A 21836-nucleotide genomic window follows, 5' to 3' on the forward strand; every position below is an offset into this window, starting at 1 on the left:
CATTTAGCAGTCATGGTGGGAGGTCTCTTTAAAAGTCTCGATAATGATCTAGAGTTCCTGGTAAAATTGCTGAGTTTCTTAAATTGTACAAATATAGAAATAATGTTTTAGAGTCATCTTCTCTTATTAATTAATTTTAAGACAAGGTTTCTTGTCCTTCAATTTCTGTTTTTCACAATTTCCTTTCATTTGCTAGATTAAATCTATAATACTTGAGTTGGTTGTAGAAAGGAAATCACATCTTTTCGCAAGTGTTCCCAAAGAGTCCGATATGAAAAGAAAAGTTTCCAAGAATCAGAGAGGACATTGTCTGTGACTGAAATGCCACTTTATAAGTTTAAACTTCTCGACGAAATGTTTTTATCGTTAAAGAGTTAGCGTGATAGTGTAGTGTAGCAATGCTAGTGCATAGCATAGTGTGTGTAGCATAGCATAGTGTAGTGTAGCATGCAGTGATAGTGTAGCAATGCCTGGGTGCGTCAGTGCCTAAGTGCTACGCCGGGCTGACAAGCAGATCATGCTTTCATGTGGTGCTATAGTAAAGAAATGATGATGTGATGCCTTATTCTAAGGCATATGTCTGCATAGGAAGCAACAGGAGCGCTAGACTTACGCGCATGCAAGGGTGCGATGCCATTGGTCGCTAAGGTCATTTCCATGGCGCAAAGATGGCGCGTTGCACGAGTGTTTCACTTTCAAACAGCAACACTAAACCTCAAAAGAGAGCAACACAGCTGTTTCCGTGATAGCATTGCAATGACATATGAGTGTGTGTTGCTAAGATATTGCTGTGTGGTGACTTCGTAAATATTCCTTGTTTTGTTGTTTTGCATAGCATATCTACATACACGTAGCTGTTCAACACTGGAACACATGCTCATGTATTAGAAGGACTTATATCATTTTAGAAGCAGTTTAGTAGCATTTATATCTGCAGAGAGATTAGGAATACAGCTAAGGTAAAGACCATTAGGAGAATCTTTGAAGGAGACAGCAAAAGTTGCAGCCTTAGTATACATTGGAAGCAGCCACCTAAATTATATAACATGAAATACAGAAAAAAAACCAAACATGGATATGCCCTTTTAACTATCTATAGACAGAAACATGGATTGAGAAGGTTGAGCTCCATTGTCATGATTACTTTCTAGCGAGTCCATAGTTATCATTGAACCAATCACAAGTCTCCTGAAGAGCTAAAATATACAGGCAGCAACACGGTCTCAGAAATAGTCAGTTTTAGAGCATGTAGAAACTGATGGCATATGCTTGTATAGAAAAAGTGTAACATGCAGGCTTACAGGTATGTTACATATAAAATATGACCCTTAGGATAATAAAGACGTACTTCAGTTTTTATTTCTAATTAGTCTATATGAAACAAGTAGAATTAGAAGTAAAACATGGCATCAGAAACAATTATTAATTGAGAACAATGAGGAAAATGTCTGTAGACACTGCAATGCAAATAATGATAATAAAGATCATACCTTGTCTTTGTCTAACTTTTTAACCAATATAGTGAAACTAACGATAGCCTTTGAGCAAAGCTTACAGCTTAAGGATAAATGTGCAATTTTGTTATTAACAAAATATTATGTGCTTTAAACAAGCATTGTAGTCAAGTTGTGTATGTGAGGGTTTTATCTAGGAGATGTCTGACATTCCATTTTTGTGCAATAAACCAAGAAGATTAATAAGCAACAGTCTTAAATATAAATACACAATGGGGCAAAAAAGAAGAGAACCGTTGGTTTAAAAAAGAACCCATAGCTCAAACACGAAGTGTGTTCTACCTAACTCCAAGCAAGAAAGCTGTACATCTTGCAGTACCGATCTCCTGTATCCAACTGACCCAGATACATGCAGTATACAGTAGACAAAGAGGAGAAATAAACACTATATAATAAGACAGTTATGCAATCTCTTGAACAATAGACAAAGAGGAGGTCAAGGTATGAACAATATATAGGGCTTACCAGGGAATACAAGGCCTGTATTCCCTGGTTGCAAGTTGGGGTGGCAAATGTTAGGCGACTAGTTATAAACACCTGGGGGTTTAAGGGCAGTGTAAGCCCTCAACGGGGTTGGGGCAGCACCCCGAAGCTTTAGACCTTTTAAGCCTCAACAACCCTCAAAGTATGCATAGATGCAATCAATTGCAAGCATCAAAATCTACATAAATATATTGTTTATGGTTTATGGAAGGCAAAGCTTGGTCTTTATTCAACAAACGATAATAAAATTACGATATAAAACTCATGACACTACAGATTTATGTAAGGGACATTGACAGAACAAGAGCTACTAATTTTTTATTGCATTAGCTCTCTTGTTCTGTCAATGTGTCCTTGGCAGAAATCTTTTACAACTGATTTGCATCTGTTTCAACATCTTTATATATGATAATATTAAAAGATTATTAAGACGAGTCTGCCCCATTATAGTGCATCTCGTCGACATTTTGATTCGGTTATGTTATGATAAGGCAAATGCAAGTTTAGGGGTCTTCTTCACACCTCCACTATAAGTTATAAAGTTCAGTTTCCAAATCTTAACAAAGTCTCACAAGACCACCCATTTGGCGAGACCACCACGAAGACAATATAGAACGCTAGTTGCTAGTAAATTAGTTGATGGAAATTCCAAGTGAATGAGCTTAAACTGCAATTCTTAGTACTTAGCCGTCGAAAGTTACTAAGAAGTTGAGGCGGCTCAACCGGCTGGCCGCCCCGGAGAATACGGGCCTGTAAGACAGTTAGGTAACCACAAAATATTTAAAACAAAAGTCATGAAATCACTACAAGAAAGTATTATGACATATTTACTCCAAGTATCTGTTATACTATGATGAAGGAGTTGCAGTCAACTAAAGCACACAAAACGTATACAACCACAAAGTGAGAAGATGTAAAAACCCAAGGTATCAACACCTGTTTCTGCTCTAGTATTAGGTTAAATCTTTTTGCAAACTGCATCAAATATTGTATAATACCACTCATACTACCCATTAGTGCTACTACTAATGCTCGTTACTAATACTACACTCCTATCTGTTAGTACTACTACTACTATATACTAGTACTACTACTACTACTACTACAATATACTAGTACTACTCCTATATACTAGTTCTACTACTATATACTAGTACTACTACTATATACTAGTACTTCTACTATATACTATTACTACTACTATATCCTATTACTACTACTATATACTAGTACCACTACTACTACTACATACTAGTACTACTACTATATACTAGTACTACTACTACTACTATATATTAGTACTACGACTATATACTAGTATTACTACTATATACTAGTACTACTACTATATATTTGTATTACTACTATATACTAGTACTGCTACTATGTACTAGTACTACTACTATATACTAGCACTGCTACTATGTACTAATACTACTACTATACACTAGTATTACTACTATATATTTGTACTACTATATACTAGTACTGCTACTATGTATTAGTACTGCTACTATATACTACTACTATGTACTAGTACTACTACTATATACTAGTATTACTACTATATACTTGTACTACTACTTTATACTAGTACTGCTACTATGTATTAGTACTACTACTATATACTAGTAATACTGCTATATACTAGTACTACTACTCTTACTACATACGAGTATCATAACTTTAACCTCCTGATGCTACTTTGTTTACTCACATCATTATTAGGAAATGTAAGTCCAGTCTAAGGCAGCTTAAGGAGTAATATAATATAATCACTCTTCCTTAAAGCAATCATATCTTTTCTTTATTCATCGTAAATTGCTAAGAAGCTTGTCAACCACGTATAGTTTGTCTATAGAGGACTTAAACATAGTCTCTAACAATTGCTAGTAGACACAGTTAGAACACATATCTATAGTTCCATAGATCTATCTGTAGATATATCTATAGGTAGCATGGGTAGTGTGTGTTGCGCCTATTTATAATAATGTGTTACAACTGTATGTCTGCGAGTAATTGTTGTAAGCCATGACTTTGTCTATGTCCTCTACTAGCTGTTGCTAGATAGTACGACTCTTTGTCTATGTTGTATGACATCACAAGTGAAAGCACCACCCATCCATGCATCCTCAGCCAGTCACAAACAGCGTTGTTTAAAGAAGAAACATGGCGATCTCTTGCTTAGCATTTATTTCTCGTAGTGAACCACCCATTCTTTATTCTTACAAATATCGCATGGTTAGAGGATATGGTACTTGTGAATATGTGCCTGGGGTAGAAGCAAATATATGAAGTGAAGTGTGGTGATGCTAACCAACCTTGCTGGGTGGGAGTGTACTGGAAACCTGGCAAGTGTTTCAGAAGTTTAGCATTGCTGCTGGTCTTCCTAAATTGACCATCAGACCTGCTTGTGTCAAACCTGACTGGTCCAGTGAAGTTCATGGCTTTTACTATCATATCAGCTGTCTCTCTAATGCTAAACTCTTCATCCTCTCCAACTAATAAAATTATTTCGTGTCACACAGAATGATAATACGGTATAACTGTAGCCAGGAGAAAAGCTCAAATAAGTAGCAGGTGGCTCTGATGTAAGTTTATATCATACTTCAACCATCTCTGGCACCATCTCTTTGTGTATTACTGTTACACTTGATGCCTTTTGTTGCATGTTAGCATAGCTAAGCAATGTTCATGTTCATTATGCCACATCTGACAATATTTTCATATAAGAAATAATTTATATTAAATTTCGTTTGTGGCTATTGTGTATGAAATTAGTTTCATCAATATATAGCAGTTTTTTGTAAAATCTGAGAAGTTTGTACAAAGATAGCCAATTACGATAAATATCTGCGCAGAATACAATTAATGTTCACCAGTGGCTATGACTGGTTGAAGTAAAGCTCACTTGTAGCTATGGCTGGTTGAAGTAAAGCCCACCTGAATCTATGATTGGTTAAAGTAAATTTCACCTGTAGTTATGATTGGTTGAAGTAAGCCTCACCTGAATATATGATTGGTTAAAATAAATCTCACCTGTAGCTATGATTGGTTGAAGTAAGGCTCACCTGTAGCTATGATTGGTTCAAGTGAAGCTCGCCTGTAACCATGATTGGTTGAAGTAAAGCTCACCTGTAGCTATGATTGGTTGAAGTAAAGCTCACCTGTAGCTGTGATTGGTTCAAGTGAAGCTCGCCTGTAACCATGATTGGTTGAAGTAAACCTCACTTGTAACCATGATGGGTTGAAGTAAAACTTACCTGTAGCCATGATTGGTTCAACATCTTCATATTCTCTCAATGCCCAGATAAATATTTTGGCCATGTCTCTTGAGTAGATGAACTGTCTCCTTGGTAACCCTGAACCCCAGACCGTTAACTCTGTCTTGTTTTCTAGGAATTATATTTAGTATTTGACATTACGAATTGCAAGCAGTCTACATCCTTGTAGACTTTCTGTCTACAAAAAATCCTGTCTACAGGAATACAAGAAATTCTGTAGACAGGATTTCTTGTATTCCTATCTAAAGGTTTTTATAAATCCGATTTCAACTGTTTCTACTAAAGATAGATCATAACCATCTAACTAATATAATTCCGTTTTATTCTCATAAAAAAACTATTAAAAGATAATCAGATCTACCAACTAGTGAAGGTTCAGTTCAAAATTACATTGGCATTTTTCAGCTTTCAGGATGACCACAAAACTTATAGACCCTTTTTGACATGCATACTAATCAGCTTGCTGATTTTGTAAAGGGAGTCATACAAAGTCAACTGTTCTAGACTAGTGGTCTTTTCTGAGAATGTCCTTCCAACCTGTTGTTGACAAGTCCAGACTAGTAGACCACAACTACTCATGTGAGATCAGCATTTTGAAAAGGAAAACAAAGTTTGTTTCATTATAACAGAGGCATTGCACAGCTGTTGCTGAATATAACACTGATATCTATTCAGAACCAGTGAACATAGATAAACAAAGCCATTCTTAAAGATGTTTGCTGAACCATATGCTACAGTTTGTTGAACGCTGTCTAGCGTATTCTGGTCAACATGGATATCAACCGCCGTCCAATTCCTCAGGCGATGGATAGCTCTAAGTGCATCTATCAGTATTGGTATCACTCCGAGCCCTTGTGTTCCACATTCTGTTCACTCCGATAACTAAGTCCTGGTACTTCCTGATTTTTTCCTGTTCCTTATATTTTTCTCAGAAGTCACCTAATACAGCCATATCTGTAATCATTGATTCTCTATTCACCTTGTCGACAACAACTATGGCAGACCTTGTCTCTATCACTTAATCTATATAGACATTAGTAGCCATCAAAGCTTATATCTGCATTTTCCAATACTGACTCTGCGTTGTAATTATACCACTTATTGCTATAGATGGTTCTGTGAAATTTTCTTAGGTCCCAGTGGATGATAGCAGCAACTTTGTCACGTCTATTACTGCACTTCAGTTGCGCTAACTTCTCACACTCACTGAGGATATGCATCATAGCTTCGTCTCTCGCCACCTAATCTACACTTTGTTGATCCTCCCTCTTTCATGACCCGAACTTTATGGGTAGATTGAGCTTGATCTTGAGTAGCCATCAGCAAGCCTTAGGTTTCTCCATGATTCTATCTCAGCTTCTTTGACCTTTCTAAGGTACTGACCGTGTAGATTTTTTTCAAGCCATGTCTCTTTTTGTTTTTGGTTGCTTTGCTTTTAACACTTTGCTTTGAAACACACTTTTAGTACTCTAATGTCGCTCCGTTCACGGTTTTTCACATAATCAGACAAACCACATTGTCCAGTCTTACTATTTCCTTGATTGACATGATGCTCAGCCTCCATCCTTTTGCGATATGCCAAGCCTGTCAACATCTGCTTGTGAATGTAGCTCTTTATTCACTGTTATTATTCTCCAACTCAATCTACCAATAATCTGCAGTTTCTCTACTGTTCAATTTTCGACAGTATAGCGAACAGCTGGAACACCCTTTGAGTTTACGACTTTGACCAAACTTCCCCCATTTAGAATTGTCTTCATGAGTTTCTTCACTCTTTGATTATACTCATTTCTCTTTTTCTCCTTCATCTCATCCATTTTAAATCTCTCAGCCTACAGCACACCTGAATAAGAAACATCTCTATATATCCCATCATCTGTCCATCCGGCATCATAATCCCATTGTCTTTCACTTTCTCTCCTTTTTCAGCACTTCTGTTGCAAATGGCTATAGCCAGAATTTTGTCTCACTGCCATCCTTGAAAAGTCTTACAGTGTTCACAAGGACTTCAGTCTTTCTTTAGACTTTCCATACAGCGTCAAGTCATCTATAAACTAGAGATTTCTAATACTGAAGCCATTCCAAAACTTTTATTCCAGAACTGCATCTGTCAGGATTATTGATAGAGGTATTAGTGATATGATGAAGAGACATGAAGAGTCTCCTGGAAAGATCCCTCATCTTATATCGACCTCAGTCAGTTCCTGAATGTTCCAATGCACTCTGGTGTCCCAAAAGCCCACAATCTTCTTGATGCTATTCACAGCATTATTGTAGGCAAGTAGGCACATGAGAGGCACAGAGGTAGGAACATCACCGATCTGTAGTTGCGGGTTGGTTTCCTTTCTGTGGATGTTTTATTATCATTATTTCATTATTTTTACTGTTAAGCTTGTTATTAGTCTCTCACAGCACACCTGACTGCCATGGTACTAATACACATGATAACAACAATAAAACATCTTGATTATTTATTATAAATTATTTTGAGATGACTTACATGTAAATACAATACATGCACCACTAATGCCATAAATAAGTTTTAGATAAAAAGTTTATTAAATGAAAACTGGCCTCCGAAGTTTGTCTTCATTTCACAACTCTATAAGAACTGTTTTTTTACGCTAGCAAAAAAGTTTTAGTTATTAAACACTCAAATATTTACTAACTTGAACATGTTAATTAGAGAAGAATGGTTATTATGGTAAAAGATGGATATGAAGTATGATACTCTGTAGCTTTACTGAAGGCAATTTTAATGTATTAACAACTAGTAGTATCCTAGAGATTTGGTGTGCTGTGAGAGATTGTCAGGTGTGCCAATAAAGCACAGAGGATAAGTATGTGCACAAATATTTCTGATTAACAAAGGTGAGTGATTAGCTCGAGTGGTAGTGGGTCAGGCTGTTAAGAGGAACGTTGTGAGTTCAAACCCTGAACAGTGTGATATCTTTTCTCGATCTCCAACTGTGGTGAAAAATGGACATGATTCTGACAATAAAAAAAAAGAAGATTGCAGAGTTGCAATTTTTAATAGTTGATTTGTGTACCACGCTTTCTTTTTAGCAACAAAAGGTTTTTGGACAATGTGCACCTTTGACTGGCAGATTGGAGAGTCTTAAAATGAAACCTTTTTAATGGTTGTTTAATTGACCCTTGCTGACAAACTGCGTCAGGAAACTCCACAGTAAAACAAAACCATTAAAACCCACTAAATCAAGTATCAATAGGAACTTTGAATAAGCAGTTAGTATAAGCTAAATAAAAACAACAACGCGTGGCAGCATTACTAATACAATATATCAAGTAAAGCATATTTTCATTTTACAGCATAAATTACTTGCTTACAGAGTTGTCTTCTTTATCTGAACTGATTTTATACTGTATCTCTTGCTGGCACAAGAGATACAGTATAAAATCTGTATTTCTTGTACAAAAGAACAAATTGCACTATCATCAGATTTGTTAATATCTGATGCTTCTCACATTGTGTAGCAATACATATATAAAAAAAATTGTTTATAAGGGTGGTAAATTCTGCTCTAACTCGGGTCTCCTACCAGAGACTTGGGAGTTTGAGCACTCGCCTCAAGATCTTAGCTGTTCCCAACAGCGCACTTTTCTGCAACTCACCTGAGTTGATTGTTGCTGGTATTTGGGCAAGCCACATTTTATGCGCCGGTGTTATTGCGCCCAGTGCCCCAATGACTACTGGGATTACAGTTGTTCTTACATTCCAGAATTTTTCAATCTCTTCTCCAAGAGGGAGATATTTCTCTACCTTTTCTTTTTCTTTGCTGGCTATATTGTAGTCATTGGGTACTGCTATATCTATTATAGTAGCCCTCTTGTTCTCCTTGTCTACCACCACTATATCTGGTTGGTTTGCTAGGACATGCTTGTCAGTTCGGATGTAGAAGTCCCAGAGGATCTTAGCGCGGTCATTTTCATTGACCTTACCAGGAGCTTCCCACCAGTGTTGTGATTTATTAAGGCCATACTCATCACATAGACTTCTATACACAACACATGCGACATGATTATGCCGCTCAGTGTATGCGTTCCCTGCTAGCTGCTTGCATCCACTGATGATGTGTTGGATGGTCTCAGGTGCATCTTTGCACAGTCTGCATCTAGGATCGTCTCTAGTGTGATAGATTTTCGTTTGGAGTTGCCTTGTTGGGAGCACTTGCTCCTGGGCTGCCATGATTAGCGACTCTGTATTGGCCGCTAGGTTTCCTTTGTTCAGCCACACATATATGTCTGGTGAAGATCGCCAACATTAGATATTTGTTGGTGGTAAGCACCAACAAATATCTATATATATATATATAAATTGTTTCCTCACCCCGGATACCCCGTATGGGTGGTAAATTCTGCTCTAACTCGGGTCTCCTACCAGAGACCTGGGAGTTTGAGCACTCGCCTCAAGATCTTAGCTGTTCCCAATAGCGCACTTTTCTGCAACTCACCTGAGTTGATTGTTGTTGGTATTTGGGCAAGCCACATTTTATGTGCCCGTGTTATTGCGCCCAGTGCCCCAATGACTACTGGGATTACAGTTGTTCTTACATTCCAGCATTTTTCAATTTCTTCTCCAAGAGGGAGATATTTCTCTACCTTTTCTTTTTCTTTGCTGGCTATATTGTAGTCATTGGGTACTGCTATATCTATTATAGTAGCCCTCTTGTTCTCCTTGTCTACCACCACTATATCTGGTTGGTTTGCTAGGACATGCTTGTCAGTTCGGATGTAGAAGTCCCAGAGGATCTTAGCGCGGTCATTTTCATTCACCTTACCAGGAGCTTCCCACCAGTGTTGTGGTTTATTAAGGCCATACTCATCACATAGACTTCTATACACAATACCTGCGACATGATTATGCCGCTCAGTGTATGCGTTCCCTGCTAGCTGCCTGCATCCACTGATGATGTGTTGGATGGTCTCAGGTGCATCTTTGCACAGTCTGCATCTAGGATCGTCTCTAGGGAGTTGTCTTGTTGAGAGCACTTGCTCCTGGGCTGCCATGATTAGCGACTCTGTATTGGCCATTAGGTTTCCTTTGTTCAGCCACATATATGTCTGGTGAAGATCGCCAACCTTAGATATTTGTTGGTGGTAAGCACCATGAAGAGGTTTCGTGTGCCAGTCAATTTCCTCATCATCAGGGCGTAGGTCCGTTGTAAGAGCACCCGATTGAAATTCAGCTAGCAACTTATCTGAAATGGCCATGGAGGCTGCATATGCTTTGATGCTTTGCTCCTCCTCTTTCACTGTCTGCTGTACACTTTTGAGTCCCCTACCGCCATCTTTCCTATCAAGATACAATCTAGTAGTATCAGATTTTGGGTGGAGTGCTCCATGCATGGTCAGCAGTTTACGAGTTGCTATATCTGTTTCTTTGATGGCTTCCTCAGTCCACTTTATTATGCCTGCTGGATATCTTATTACTGGCAGTGCGTAGGTATTTATTGTGATAGATTTTCTATATATATATATATACATGTATATATATATATACATATCTGTATATATATTTCTCAAAGTGAGTTTGTCATCCCGGCTATAGATCTAGCTATAGCGCACGCTGATTATTTTACCAATGCTGCCACGCGTTACACGCCCCTGTTAAGAAATATTTTTCGTAAGGTTCAATTACTATATCTGGGTCAAAGCCAATTTTTCTCACCCAGACAATTGTATTAAAATATTTTGGGACCTAAGTATATGCAACACGATGCCTCTTTGTTTTTTTTTGTTAGGGCAAATTTGTTCGGCCCACGAAATCAACAATAATTTATCTCGAACTTGAAATTTGGCAATTATTGTACCGATTACATACGTTATTAAAAGATACATGTCACTGACCTCACCATCCGTTATAATAAACATGATTCACTAACGTAAATGATAAAATTTCTGTTAAAAGTTTGAAGTTTACATACTAAATTCCTTCAAGTATGTGTTTAGCAAATTAAATTCATTCAAGTTAAATCCAGTGTTTATGTTGCACGTCTGTCTCGAAGGTAAGAACTCTCCACGTAGTACATTGTAATGTTATATCTTGCAGATCATAACCACAAAATGCACTAAACTCATTGTAGGTACCTATAGTTACCAAGGTTAATATAGTATTTTGGTACCATTTTTAATGATAATGATTTTTACCAGGCAGTGATTGCATTAGATAATGACTGTGGGTTTCAATACGACTCTATACGTTGCCAACACTGAAACGAACTAAAATCATATAATCGTATACCAAATAACTTTTCATTGTAATCGTAGTGAAATAGACTATATCTAGCCATTACTTGCTAAGGAATTCACATTTACATTTAAACACCTTTGAATTTCTATGTTTCCTTCTAATTTATTTCAACGAAACACTTCTTACAAGTTATGAAATTTCAAACTTATAATTGTTTGAAAACCTTTACAGTTGTTTTATTTATTGTTAATTTAGCTGTCCTGCACAAACCTTTTCCTCATGATAAGAAGTTTGAAAGTTACAGTTGTTTGACAAAGTTTTAACGCCTTTACAGTTGTTTTATTTTCTCTCCTAATGTATTTCAACTACACAAAACACTTTTCTCATGATATGTAGTTTGTAGATTAGAATGGAAAATGTTATTATATGTTAAATACAAATAAACTTTTTGGCTTTTTTATTCCCCGGACAACGCTGGGCTAGTATATACATATATATATACATCGTATAGCAATAGCTTTAAAATACCCTAGCGAAAACATATACTATTACTTAAACTGGTTTCATAAATATGCGGATTGCCTTTTGATTGGGCTAGACGCATATACTAAAAATTTGATATTCAAACAGTTGCATCCTGTACTATTCAGTATTTCCATTTATATCAAGTTAGTTCTAAGTATATCCAGTTATATTCAACTATGTTAAGGTAATTGTAGGTATATCTAGTTATGTCCAGTTTGTTCTAAGCTTGTCCAGGTTTGTCAAGTTATTTCTAAGTAATGTATATCCAGTTATATCTGATTAGTTCTAGGTATATCTAGTTACGTCCAGTTTGTTTTAGGTATAACCAGCTTATACTAATAATTTCAAAATGCTATAGACTATATGTCTCGCTAACAAAAATGATGGTTTAACCAGGTTTTTAAGGCTTCAACTTGCAGCGTAGACATGCTTCCTGATCAAATAACTGAGACTACAAGAACTTTCAGATTCTACCATAAAGAGGTACAGTTTACTAAATATCCCACGATAGCTACAATAGAATGTGGTATCTGATAAGCGTTAGTTAGTCCTTCATGAACCCATAAACATGAAGTTATCTTCCACAAGTCTCCTTCAACGATGCACGATAGAAATAGTACTTACTCTATCGAATGCTTGTAAAAGATCTTATAAAACAGTTCATTCATGCATTGAACACATTTGTAAACAGATGTGTAGCTTTAGAAAATAATATAATCAAAAAGATCTCAGACCATGTTTTTGCTGATTCACTGTCATCTATTTACTTATTCGCTTATTCACTCTCAATAAATGTTGCCTGACTCAGTCAACATGTACCGCTGCCTATCCAATCAAGACAAAACTACTGAATTTGCTCAAAAATTTCGCGAGGCATGCAATTATAATCCGAACACCTTATGTGCTCGCATGAAGGAATTTCAAATGTGTCCAATGCAAATAGGAACAGTGGGGAGATAACCCACCAATCATGGTTAAAGGAATTCTCAAGAGGAGTCTGTCAAAATCTCTTTTATCCATGACTCCTTTTCAGATTTAGATGTACATTTTTGATATGTTAGCAGTACGTACTCTTGGCAAGATAGGCTTTATGTATCAGTCCTGCAACCATATGCCCATCTTCTATATTGAAATTGTCATGTGGACCAAAGACATTAGTTGGAATGATTGCAGTAAATATACCGCCTCCTTGTAAATTGTATGCCCTACAAAGTAAAGAAGTGGATTAGCCAAGTGATCGACGTTGAAGGGTAATAAAACAATCACCTAATGAATCTGAGTAACTTACCTGGTAAGTTAGTAAAGGTAAGCTAGCCTTTACTAAAACAATTACAGTGTTTGCAGATGGTTTAAAAATCGTTTATGTTACGTGTAGCTGTCAATTGTGCCAGTTAATGACCCCAAGAGCTTCAAGCATGATTGTTTCAACCGATATAATATATGTGCTAACAGTCATTGACAGCTTGGCTATTGTGGTGGATTAGGTTGCTAGTAAACAAGCCGAGTGGTTCTGGGATCAAATAATCTATGATGCAGAATTTTTCTTTCTAGATTTTAATTGCAATAACTGGACAGGGAACAAACTTTGAGATGTGTATAAAATAGACAACAGAAAAATGAAGAATGCTGTAGGTACTGCTAAAAAGTGCCTGAGATGCTGACAAAGAGTAGTGTAAATACTGGAAAACAGAAGTTTGCCTACAGATAAAGAATAGTAAAGGTGATAAAGAAGATAAAGGTGCTGCTGGAAAGAGATGCGAGTATAGATTGAGAATAACATAGGCACTAGTAGAGGATACTGCCGGTAGTGATAAAAATATTGTATGTTTGAAATGGGAATTGCTGCGAATATACATCATTTTATGAGTTCAGAGATCACAGCATTGTATTCACTAAGAGCATAGGTCTGATAGCATTTGGTGTAGTAAGTAAGGTTTGTAAACTGTGACAGATAGCAGTTTTTTCAAGAGTAAGCAAGCAGCATGACTTTCAGACAAAAATGAAATTAACTATTGTTTACTAACGGAGGGCTAACTAGAGAACCAGGGCAGAGGTGCAAGATATTACTTGGTTAAAATTTAGTCCTACCTGTTTTCTATGTCAAGTATGCGTTTTGCATGAGAAAATCCAAAGTTGGAAGGATGAGGAGGTCCATTGTGTAGCTGCAACAATCCAAATAAAACATTAAAAAAAATTATTCACCAGTACAAAATAAGATGCTGGAGAGAGTATTCCATAATAAAAGATAAGAGAGTGGAGAAAATGTTCAATAATATAAGATAAGATGGTGGAGAGAGTATTCAATACTATAAGATAAGATGGCGGAGAGAGTATTCAATAATATAAGATAAGAGAGTGGAGGGAGTATTCAATGCTATAAGATAAGATGGCGGAGAGAGCACACAAAAATATAAGATAAGATGGCGGAAAGAGTATTCAATAATATAAGATAAGAGAGTGGAGAGAGTATTCAATACTATAAGATAAGATGGCGGAAAGAGTATTCAATAATATAAGATAAGAGAGTGGAGAGAGTATTCAATACTATAAGATAAGATGGCGGAAAGAGCACACAAAAATATAAGATAAGATGGTGGAGAGAGTATTCCATGATTCAAGTATGAGTCTTCAAGATAGTGCTGAAAAATTTAAGATAGTCAAGAGAGAATTCAACCATATAAGATAGTCAAAAGAGAATTAAACTACATCAGATAGTCAAGAGAACTCAACCATATAAGATAGTCAAGAAAGAACTCAACTATAGAAGATAGTCAAGAAAGAACTCAACTCTATCAGATAGTCAAGAAAGAATTCAACTACATCAGATAGTCAAAAGTGAAATCAACTACATCAGATAGTCAAGAGAGAATTCAGCTATATAAGATAGTCAAGAGAGAATTCAGCTATGTAAGATAGTCAAGAGAGAACTCAACTATATCAGATAGTCAAGAGAGAATTCAACTACATCAGATAGTCAAAAGAGAGTTCAGCTATATAAGATAGTCAAGAGAGAATTCAGCTATGTAAGATAGTCAAGAGAGAACTCAACCATATAAGATAGTCAAAAGAGAATTCAACTATATCAGAAACTCAAGAGAGAATTCAGCTATATAAGATAGTCAAGAGAGAATTCAGCTATGTAAGATAGTCAAGAGAGAACTCAACTATATAAGATAGTGAAGAGAGAATTCAACTATATAAGATAGTCAAGAGAGAACTCAACTATATCAGATAGTCAAGAGAAAATTCAACTATATAAGATAGTCAAGAGAGAACTCAACTATATCAGATAATCAAGAGAGAATTCAACTATATAAGATAGTGAAGAGAGAATTAAACTATATCAGATAGTCAAGAGAGAATTAAACTATATCAGATAGTCAAGAGAGAATTCAACTATATAAAATAGTCAAGAGAGAATTCAACTATACCAGATAGTCAAGAGAGAAATCAAATACATAAGATAGTCAAGAGAGAATTCAACTATATCAGATAGTCAAGAGAATATTCAACTATATAAGATAGTCAAGGGAGAATTCAACTATATAAGATAGTCAAAAGAGAATTCAACTATATCAGATAGTCAAGAGAGAATTCAACTATATAAGATAGTCAAGGGAGATTTCAACTATATAAGATAGTGAAGAGAGAATTAAACTATATCAGATAGTCAAGAGAGAATTCAACTATATAAAATAGTCAAGAGAGAATTCAACTATACCAGATAGTCAAGAGAGAAATCAAATATATAAGATAGTCAAGAGAGAATTCAACTATATCAGATAGTCAAGAGAATATTCAACTATATAAGATAGTCAAGAGAGAATTCAACTATATAAGATAGTGAAGAGAGAATTAAACTATATCAGATAGTCAAGAGAATTCAACTATATAAGATGGTCAAGAGAGAATTCAAATACATCAGATAGTCAAAAGAGAACTCAACTATATTAGATAGTCAAGAGAGAATTCAACTATATAAAATAGTCAAGAGAGAATTCAACTATACCAGATAGTCAAGAGAGAATTCAACTATATAAAATAGTCAAGAGAGAATTCAACTATACCAGATAGTCAAGAGAGAAATCAAATATATAAGATAGTCAAGAGAGAATTCAACTATATCAGATAGTCAAGAGAATATTCAACTATATAAGATAGTCAAGAGAGAATTCAACTATATAAGATAGTGAAGAGAGAATTAAACTATATCAGATAGTCAAGAGAATTCAACTATATAAGATGGTCAAGAGAGAATTCAAATACATCAGATAGTCAAAAGAGAACTCAACTATATTAGATAGTCAAGAGAGAATTCAACTATATAAAATAGTCAAGAGAGAATTCAACTATACCAGATAGTCAAGAGAGAATTCAACTATATAAAATAGTCAAGAGAGAGTTCAACTATACCAGATAGTCAAGAGAGAAATCAAATATATAAGATAGTCAAGAGAGAATTCAACTATATCAGATAGTCAAGAGAATTCAACTATATAAGATAGTCAAGAGAGAATTCAACTATATAAGATAGTCAAAAGAGAATTCAGCTATGTAAGATAGTCAAGAGAGAACTCAACTATATAAGATAGTAAAGAGAGAATTCAACTATATAAGATAGTCAAGAGAGAACTCAACTATATCAGATAGTCAAGAGAAAATTCAACTATATAAGATAGTCAAGAGAGAACTCAACTATATCAGATAATCAAGAGAGAATTCAACTATATAAGATAGTGAAGAGAGAATTAAACTATATCAGATAGTCAAGAGAATTCAACTATATAAGATAGTCAAGGGAGAATTCAACTATATAAGATAGTCAAAAGAGAATTCAACTATATCAGATAGTCAAGAGAGAATTCAACTATATAAAATAGTCAAGAGAGAATTCAACTATACCAGATAGTCAAGAGAGAAATCAAATATATAAGATAGTCAAGAGAGAATTCAACTATATCAGATAGTCAAGAGAATATTCAACTATATAAGATAGTCAAGGGAGAATTCAACTATATAAGATAGTGAAGAGAGAATTAAACTATATCAGATAGTCAAGAGAATTCAACTATATAAGATGGTCAAGAGAGAATTCAAATACATCAGATAGTCAAAAGAGAACTCAACTATATTAGATAGTCAAGAGAGAATTCAACTATATAAAATAGTCAAGAGAGAATTCAACTATACCAGATAGTCAAGAGAGAATTCAACTATATAAAATAGTCAAGAGAGAATTCAACTATACCAGATAGTCAAGAGAGAAATCAAATATATAAGATAGTCAAGAGAGAATTCAACTATATCAGATAGTCAAGAGAATTCAACTATATAAGATAGTCAATAGAGAATTCAACTATATAAGATAGTCAAGAGAGAATTCAACTATATAAGATAGTCAAAAGAGAATTCAACTATATCAGATAGTCAAGAGAATTCAACTATATAAGATAGTCAAGAGAGAATTCAACTATATAAGATAGTCAAAAGAGAATTCAACTATATAAGATAGTCAAAAGAGAACTCAACTATATCAGATAGTCAAGAGAGAACTCAACTATATCAAATAGTCAAAAGAGAACTCAACTATTTAAGTCTTTATACTCAAGTCAATTAGATGATTCAATTATATAATTCAATTATATAAGGTAATCAACTATATAAGGTGCAATTGGATGATAACAATACTAAAGCACACGATAAGAACAGCTAGTAACGGTAAACTTGATTAGCTAGTTGATGACATCATACCATTGATTCTTCCATTGGATAGGTTATCTTGTCAGGAAATACACATGTTGACAAACATGATATAACTTTCTGTACTCCTTGCTCAAAGCTTGTTTGAAGGACATTATCATTGATAGCCATGTTTGTTCTCTATAATAGACGCAAAAGGCATCAGAAGCCTTTGGCTGGCTGCTAATGCGTATCACTATAGATTGTCACAGTAAGCAGGCAAATTACAAATCCTTTGAACATTGTCAATTATGTTGTTTAGGAAGAGTAGAACAGCTCACCAAAAAGTCCAGGTTATTACCAAGATTCCGAAACAGGCCTCCAACCAAGGCAGCTAAATGAATGACATGCGTCGGATTCACTTTTTCAAATAGTCTCTTTACAGCAAGACGATCTCTACAATATTAACAACCTACAGCCAATCCATACTAAGTAAAGGGTATGGAGTCTTTTGCTAAGTTTTTTGCTTCATAAGAACCTCTAAATTCTGTGTTATTTCAAAGGAGCAGTAACAAACGTTTCCATGTTTTGATTTTTGTTGAAATTAAATGTAAACTTGCCTCCTTTGGTCGAGTAGAATCTACTTCTGATTAAAAAAGAGTTGTAATATCCACATTTATTCTTGCAAAAGATGTAGTTTTACCTTACGCCACACCCATTTTAAATAATTTGGTAAAACGATTGTTGTTTGCATCCTTGCAAAGTATGCTGTACTCATATGTTGTATCTTGTTTTGACATCTGAACAGTGAACAAGGACCAATCAACGATGTTTACAAATCTTAGCACAGATGTTTTTACAGTATATAAAACTTTTAAGATCAGTCTATAGAAAGTAGCTTAGGGATCAGTCTATGGTAAGTACTTTAAGACTCAGTCTAAAGTAACACTATTGTAAGTATTTTAGAGATCAGTCCATGGTAAGTATCCTAGAAATCAGGCAATGGTGAACAGCTTGAAAATCAGGCTAATGAAAGTAACTAAGTTATAAATATATGAAAAGTATTAAAAATCATTAGTAATGTAAGTCTAGCAAATGACATACACTTGTACTAACTTTAAATCTGCTTCTTTGCTGTTGACAAACACCCATCTCTCATCATCTCTACTTTCTCCAGCCAAAAGTGCTTGCTCGATAGCTTTGCCTGAAGTATGGGAAATTATTAAATCTAATCACACTAATCTATTTTTACAGTACTGTTTATCTGATGAGATAATTTGACAATTACATCATACTATGTTACTTCATAAATGTTAGTGCATACATACCTAGTAGCCCGGATCCACCTGTTACTAAAATAGTTTTCACTGGTACAGTGGAAGGGGCAGTCCAAACTTCCCAAATATTTGGCTGAGACATCAGGAAACTTGAGTCTAAAAGAGATGTTACTAGAACAATACTTTCTGTAACACTGACGACATTGTTGGCAGAGTTAAAACTGTTTGAGTGTCTAAAATTTGGTGTGATGTGGTGTGTAATGACTTGGAGTTGTTAACTTGTACTCAGTAAGAAAGGTTTTATCAAGCTATTGGCATTGGTTGTATTTTGCAGCAACATTTTACTCAATACAATAAACTGAAGATGTGTATCCACTCACTGCAATATACTGTAGCTGTATGTTTAGTCACTGTAATACAATGAAGCTGTATGTCTACTCACTGAATTAAACTGGAGTTGTATGTTTTTTTTCCCTGTAATATAATGAAGCTGTATGTCTACTCCGTGTTACATACCAGAGGTAAACGTATACTCACTGTAGTACATGTATACTGAAGCTGTGTGTCTACTCACTATAATATACTAGAGTGGTATGTCTACTCACTGTAATATACTGAAGCTGTATGTCTACTTACTGCAATATAATACTGGAGCTGTGTGTCTACTCAATATAGTATACTGGAGATGTATGTATACTCACTGTAGTATGCTGGTGCTGTATATCTGCTCAGTGTAATATATTAGAGCTGTATGTCTACTCACCAGCACTCTAACAGTCAAACTGCTGGCCTGGGGTCTTACAGATAGAACTATATAGAATTTAGCCTAAATGAAAGTTGTGCATCATTGCAGATCATAAATAGCTATTGTGAGCTCACCTATCCATAAAGTGCAATGATGGCTAGAACAGTTGATGTGTGTAAAACAAGTCACCCTTGAAATATCCTGTAAAAAGCGCACATGATTTGGTACTGCAGGGTCAGTAAACTCTGTATAATTCTAAGATGACTTCATAGGGCCAAACGAATATCAGTTGCCAACAACTACATTTGTATGGCATCAGAAATGGCTGAACATGATGCATGTCAGCTGGCCTTGTCCGCTCAACCATATTTACTATTTTAAAAAAGTGGTAGATGAAGCGAGCAACTTTTCCAGACTGATAAGCAAGCTTGATTTGACAAGTAATGAATCTCTAGTTTATGTTTATGAAGAAGGCATAGTTATGAGAAAAATGACTTAAGTCAAAGTTGATGGGAAAAAAGATGTAAAAATCAATTTGAGTTGATGAGGTAGTAGAGGTTTAGATTGATTTGAGTTTGTTGTGTAGAAAAAGTAAAGATTGGTTTGAGTTGCTGTAGAAAAAGTGGAGATCGATTTAAGTTTGTGGCGTAAAAGAGGTGAAGATCGATTTGAGTCGATGATGTAGAAGAAAAGACGATTTATTTGTGGTTAGCAACCTCCATGAGTTTGTGGAAAAAGTTCAGCCAATCAAATAGCTCTTGAAATCAACTCTAGGAATTGTCCATACTTGTTTAAGACATATCCTTGTCTACTTAGACTTATGTACATTTGAGTAATTCACGGTTCTTTTGTTCTAAATGGCTCTGTAGGTTAAACCATTAGGATAGGCATATTTTCTACAAAGATACCTATAGTTGACACTGTTTTCTTAAGTAGTGGCTTGCTTGAGCCACGGTTCTATGTTCACATGTCATATAGATGCTTTGCTTAAACAGATAAATCATCCTCTCCACACTAACAGAAATGGCCTCAACTAAAAATTCTAAACCCATCAACTTTGACTACAAGCAATGTATTACATCAATGATAAAAGCTAACAACTATAACAAATATGACTTTTGCAACAGTATGCGAACTATACAAGCTATTAAAAACATGGTCTAAATCATTTGAGTAATGTGCAGCGATTTGAGCGTCAATGTCCTTACCAAAGAACGCAAATAGCAGCCATGGTCTGGAGCGCATGACCTGCAAACAACCGGTTGGAGTTTGATTCTTAAATAAGGTCACTGATGACAAGAATGACCACCAATCTTAAACCGTTCTCTGCAACTGGTCCTATCTCCAGTCGTTGGGGTTCCCTAACCACTGGACTATGCCCAGACATGCCCAGCCAAATTCACAGAGCCACTGTTTGTGTAATAATGCTGCTAATAAACCCACACATAGCCTTCGCTTGCAGTAAGCAAACCTAGTTAATGTTGTTACCAGGTTGATAAGATGAACAAGGTTGATCTTTCATCGGAACATAACTCAATTTTTTATGTAGTGTCTCAGCAGAATATTAAATAAACTAATTGAATAATTTCTGAAATAAGATGGATTCTTACTGCAGAGCTCTGCTGCTGATGTACAAAAATAAAACTTGTAGAAAATTCCCGAATATACATTCAGGATTGCGCAATCATGAGAAATGCATGATGAGTCATGCAGTGGTTATGAAAAGAGTATAATTATAATAATACTAAATGAATGCCCATGCAAGGCGTTGCACGGGTAATAAAAAACAGCTTATAAACAGTAGCAGGTAGTTTAGTTGCCATTGGCTAAGTTGAATAATTAGCCAATGACAAAGCTAGCAAATCGGGTAATTTGAGTAACTCTAGCTTGCTTTTTATTGCTAAACTTACTATAATAAGAGCCATGAAGCCGTAAGACATAAAGCTAGCTCATGTGACGTTACGAGTCACACAATGTGATTATGAGTATTTCAACCAATGTAATATGAATGTGCACAATTATTCTATAACATAGAAAATAGTCCATGTGGCTTAGCGGTTGAGCTCCGCACTCTGCAGACCTGGAGATTACGAGTTCAAATCCAGTGCGAAGTGGATT

The 21836-nt window shown here is 35.4% G+C and overlaps 1 protein-coding gene across 1 annotated transcript; it reads right to left on the reverse strand.

Moving 5' to 3' along the window:
• Positions 1-865: 865 nt before the first annotated feature.
• Positions 866-19739, reverse strand: LOC137408801 (GDP-L-fucose synthase-like). Its single transcript, XM_068095388.1, has 10 exons — positions 19675-19739; positions 19025-19129; positions 18813-18900; positions 18038-18152; positions 17769-17897; positions 14106-14179; positions 13089-13222; positions 5261-5392; positions 4319-4498; positions 866-1196 (listed from the first exon to the last, which is right to left on the reverse strand). The coding sequence occupies exons 2-10, from the start codon at positions 19113-19115 to the stop codon at positions 1141-1143; spliced, it is 999 nt and encodes a 332-aa protein (XP_067951489.1). The 5' UTR covers positions 19116-19129; positions 19675-19739; the 3' UTR covers positions 866-1140.
• Between the last annotated feature and the right edge of the window lie 2097 nt (positions 19740-21836).

Source organism: Watersipora subatra, chromosome 11 (assembly GCF_963576615.1).
Source record: "Watersipora subatra chromosome 11, tzWatSuba1.1, whole genome shotgun sequence".
NCBI lineage: Eukaryota > Metazoa > Bryozoa > Gymnolaemata > Cheilostomatida > Watersiporidae > Watersipora > Watersipora subatra.

What these genes read in the sequence shown, in the direction of transcription:
- LOC137408801 (XM_068095388.1), bottom strand. Translation starts at nt 19,115, where the DNA reads ATGTCTCAGCCAAATATTTGGGAAGTTTGGACTGCCCCTTCCACTGTA. An exon ending in AGGTGGATCCGGGCTACTAG is followed by an intron (nt 18,901 to 19,024) that starts GTATGTATGCAC and finishes CCCATACTTCAG; the next exon opens with GCAAAGCTATCGAGCAAGCA. An exon ending in ATACTTGACATAGAAAACAG is followed by an intron (nt 13,223 to 14,105) that starts GTAGGACTAAAT and finishes TTTACTTTGTAG; the next exon opens with GGCATACAATTTACAAGGAG.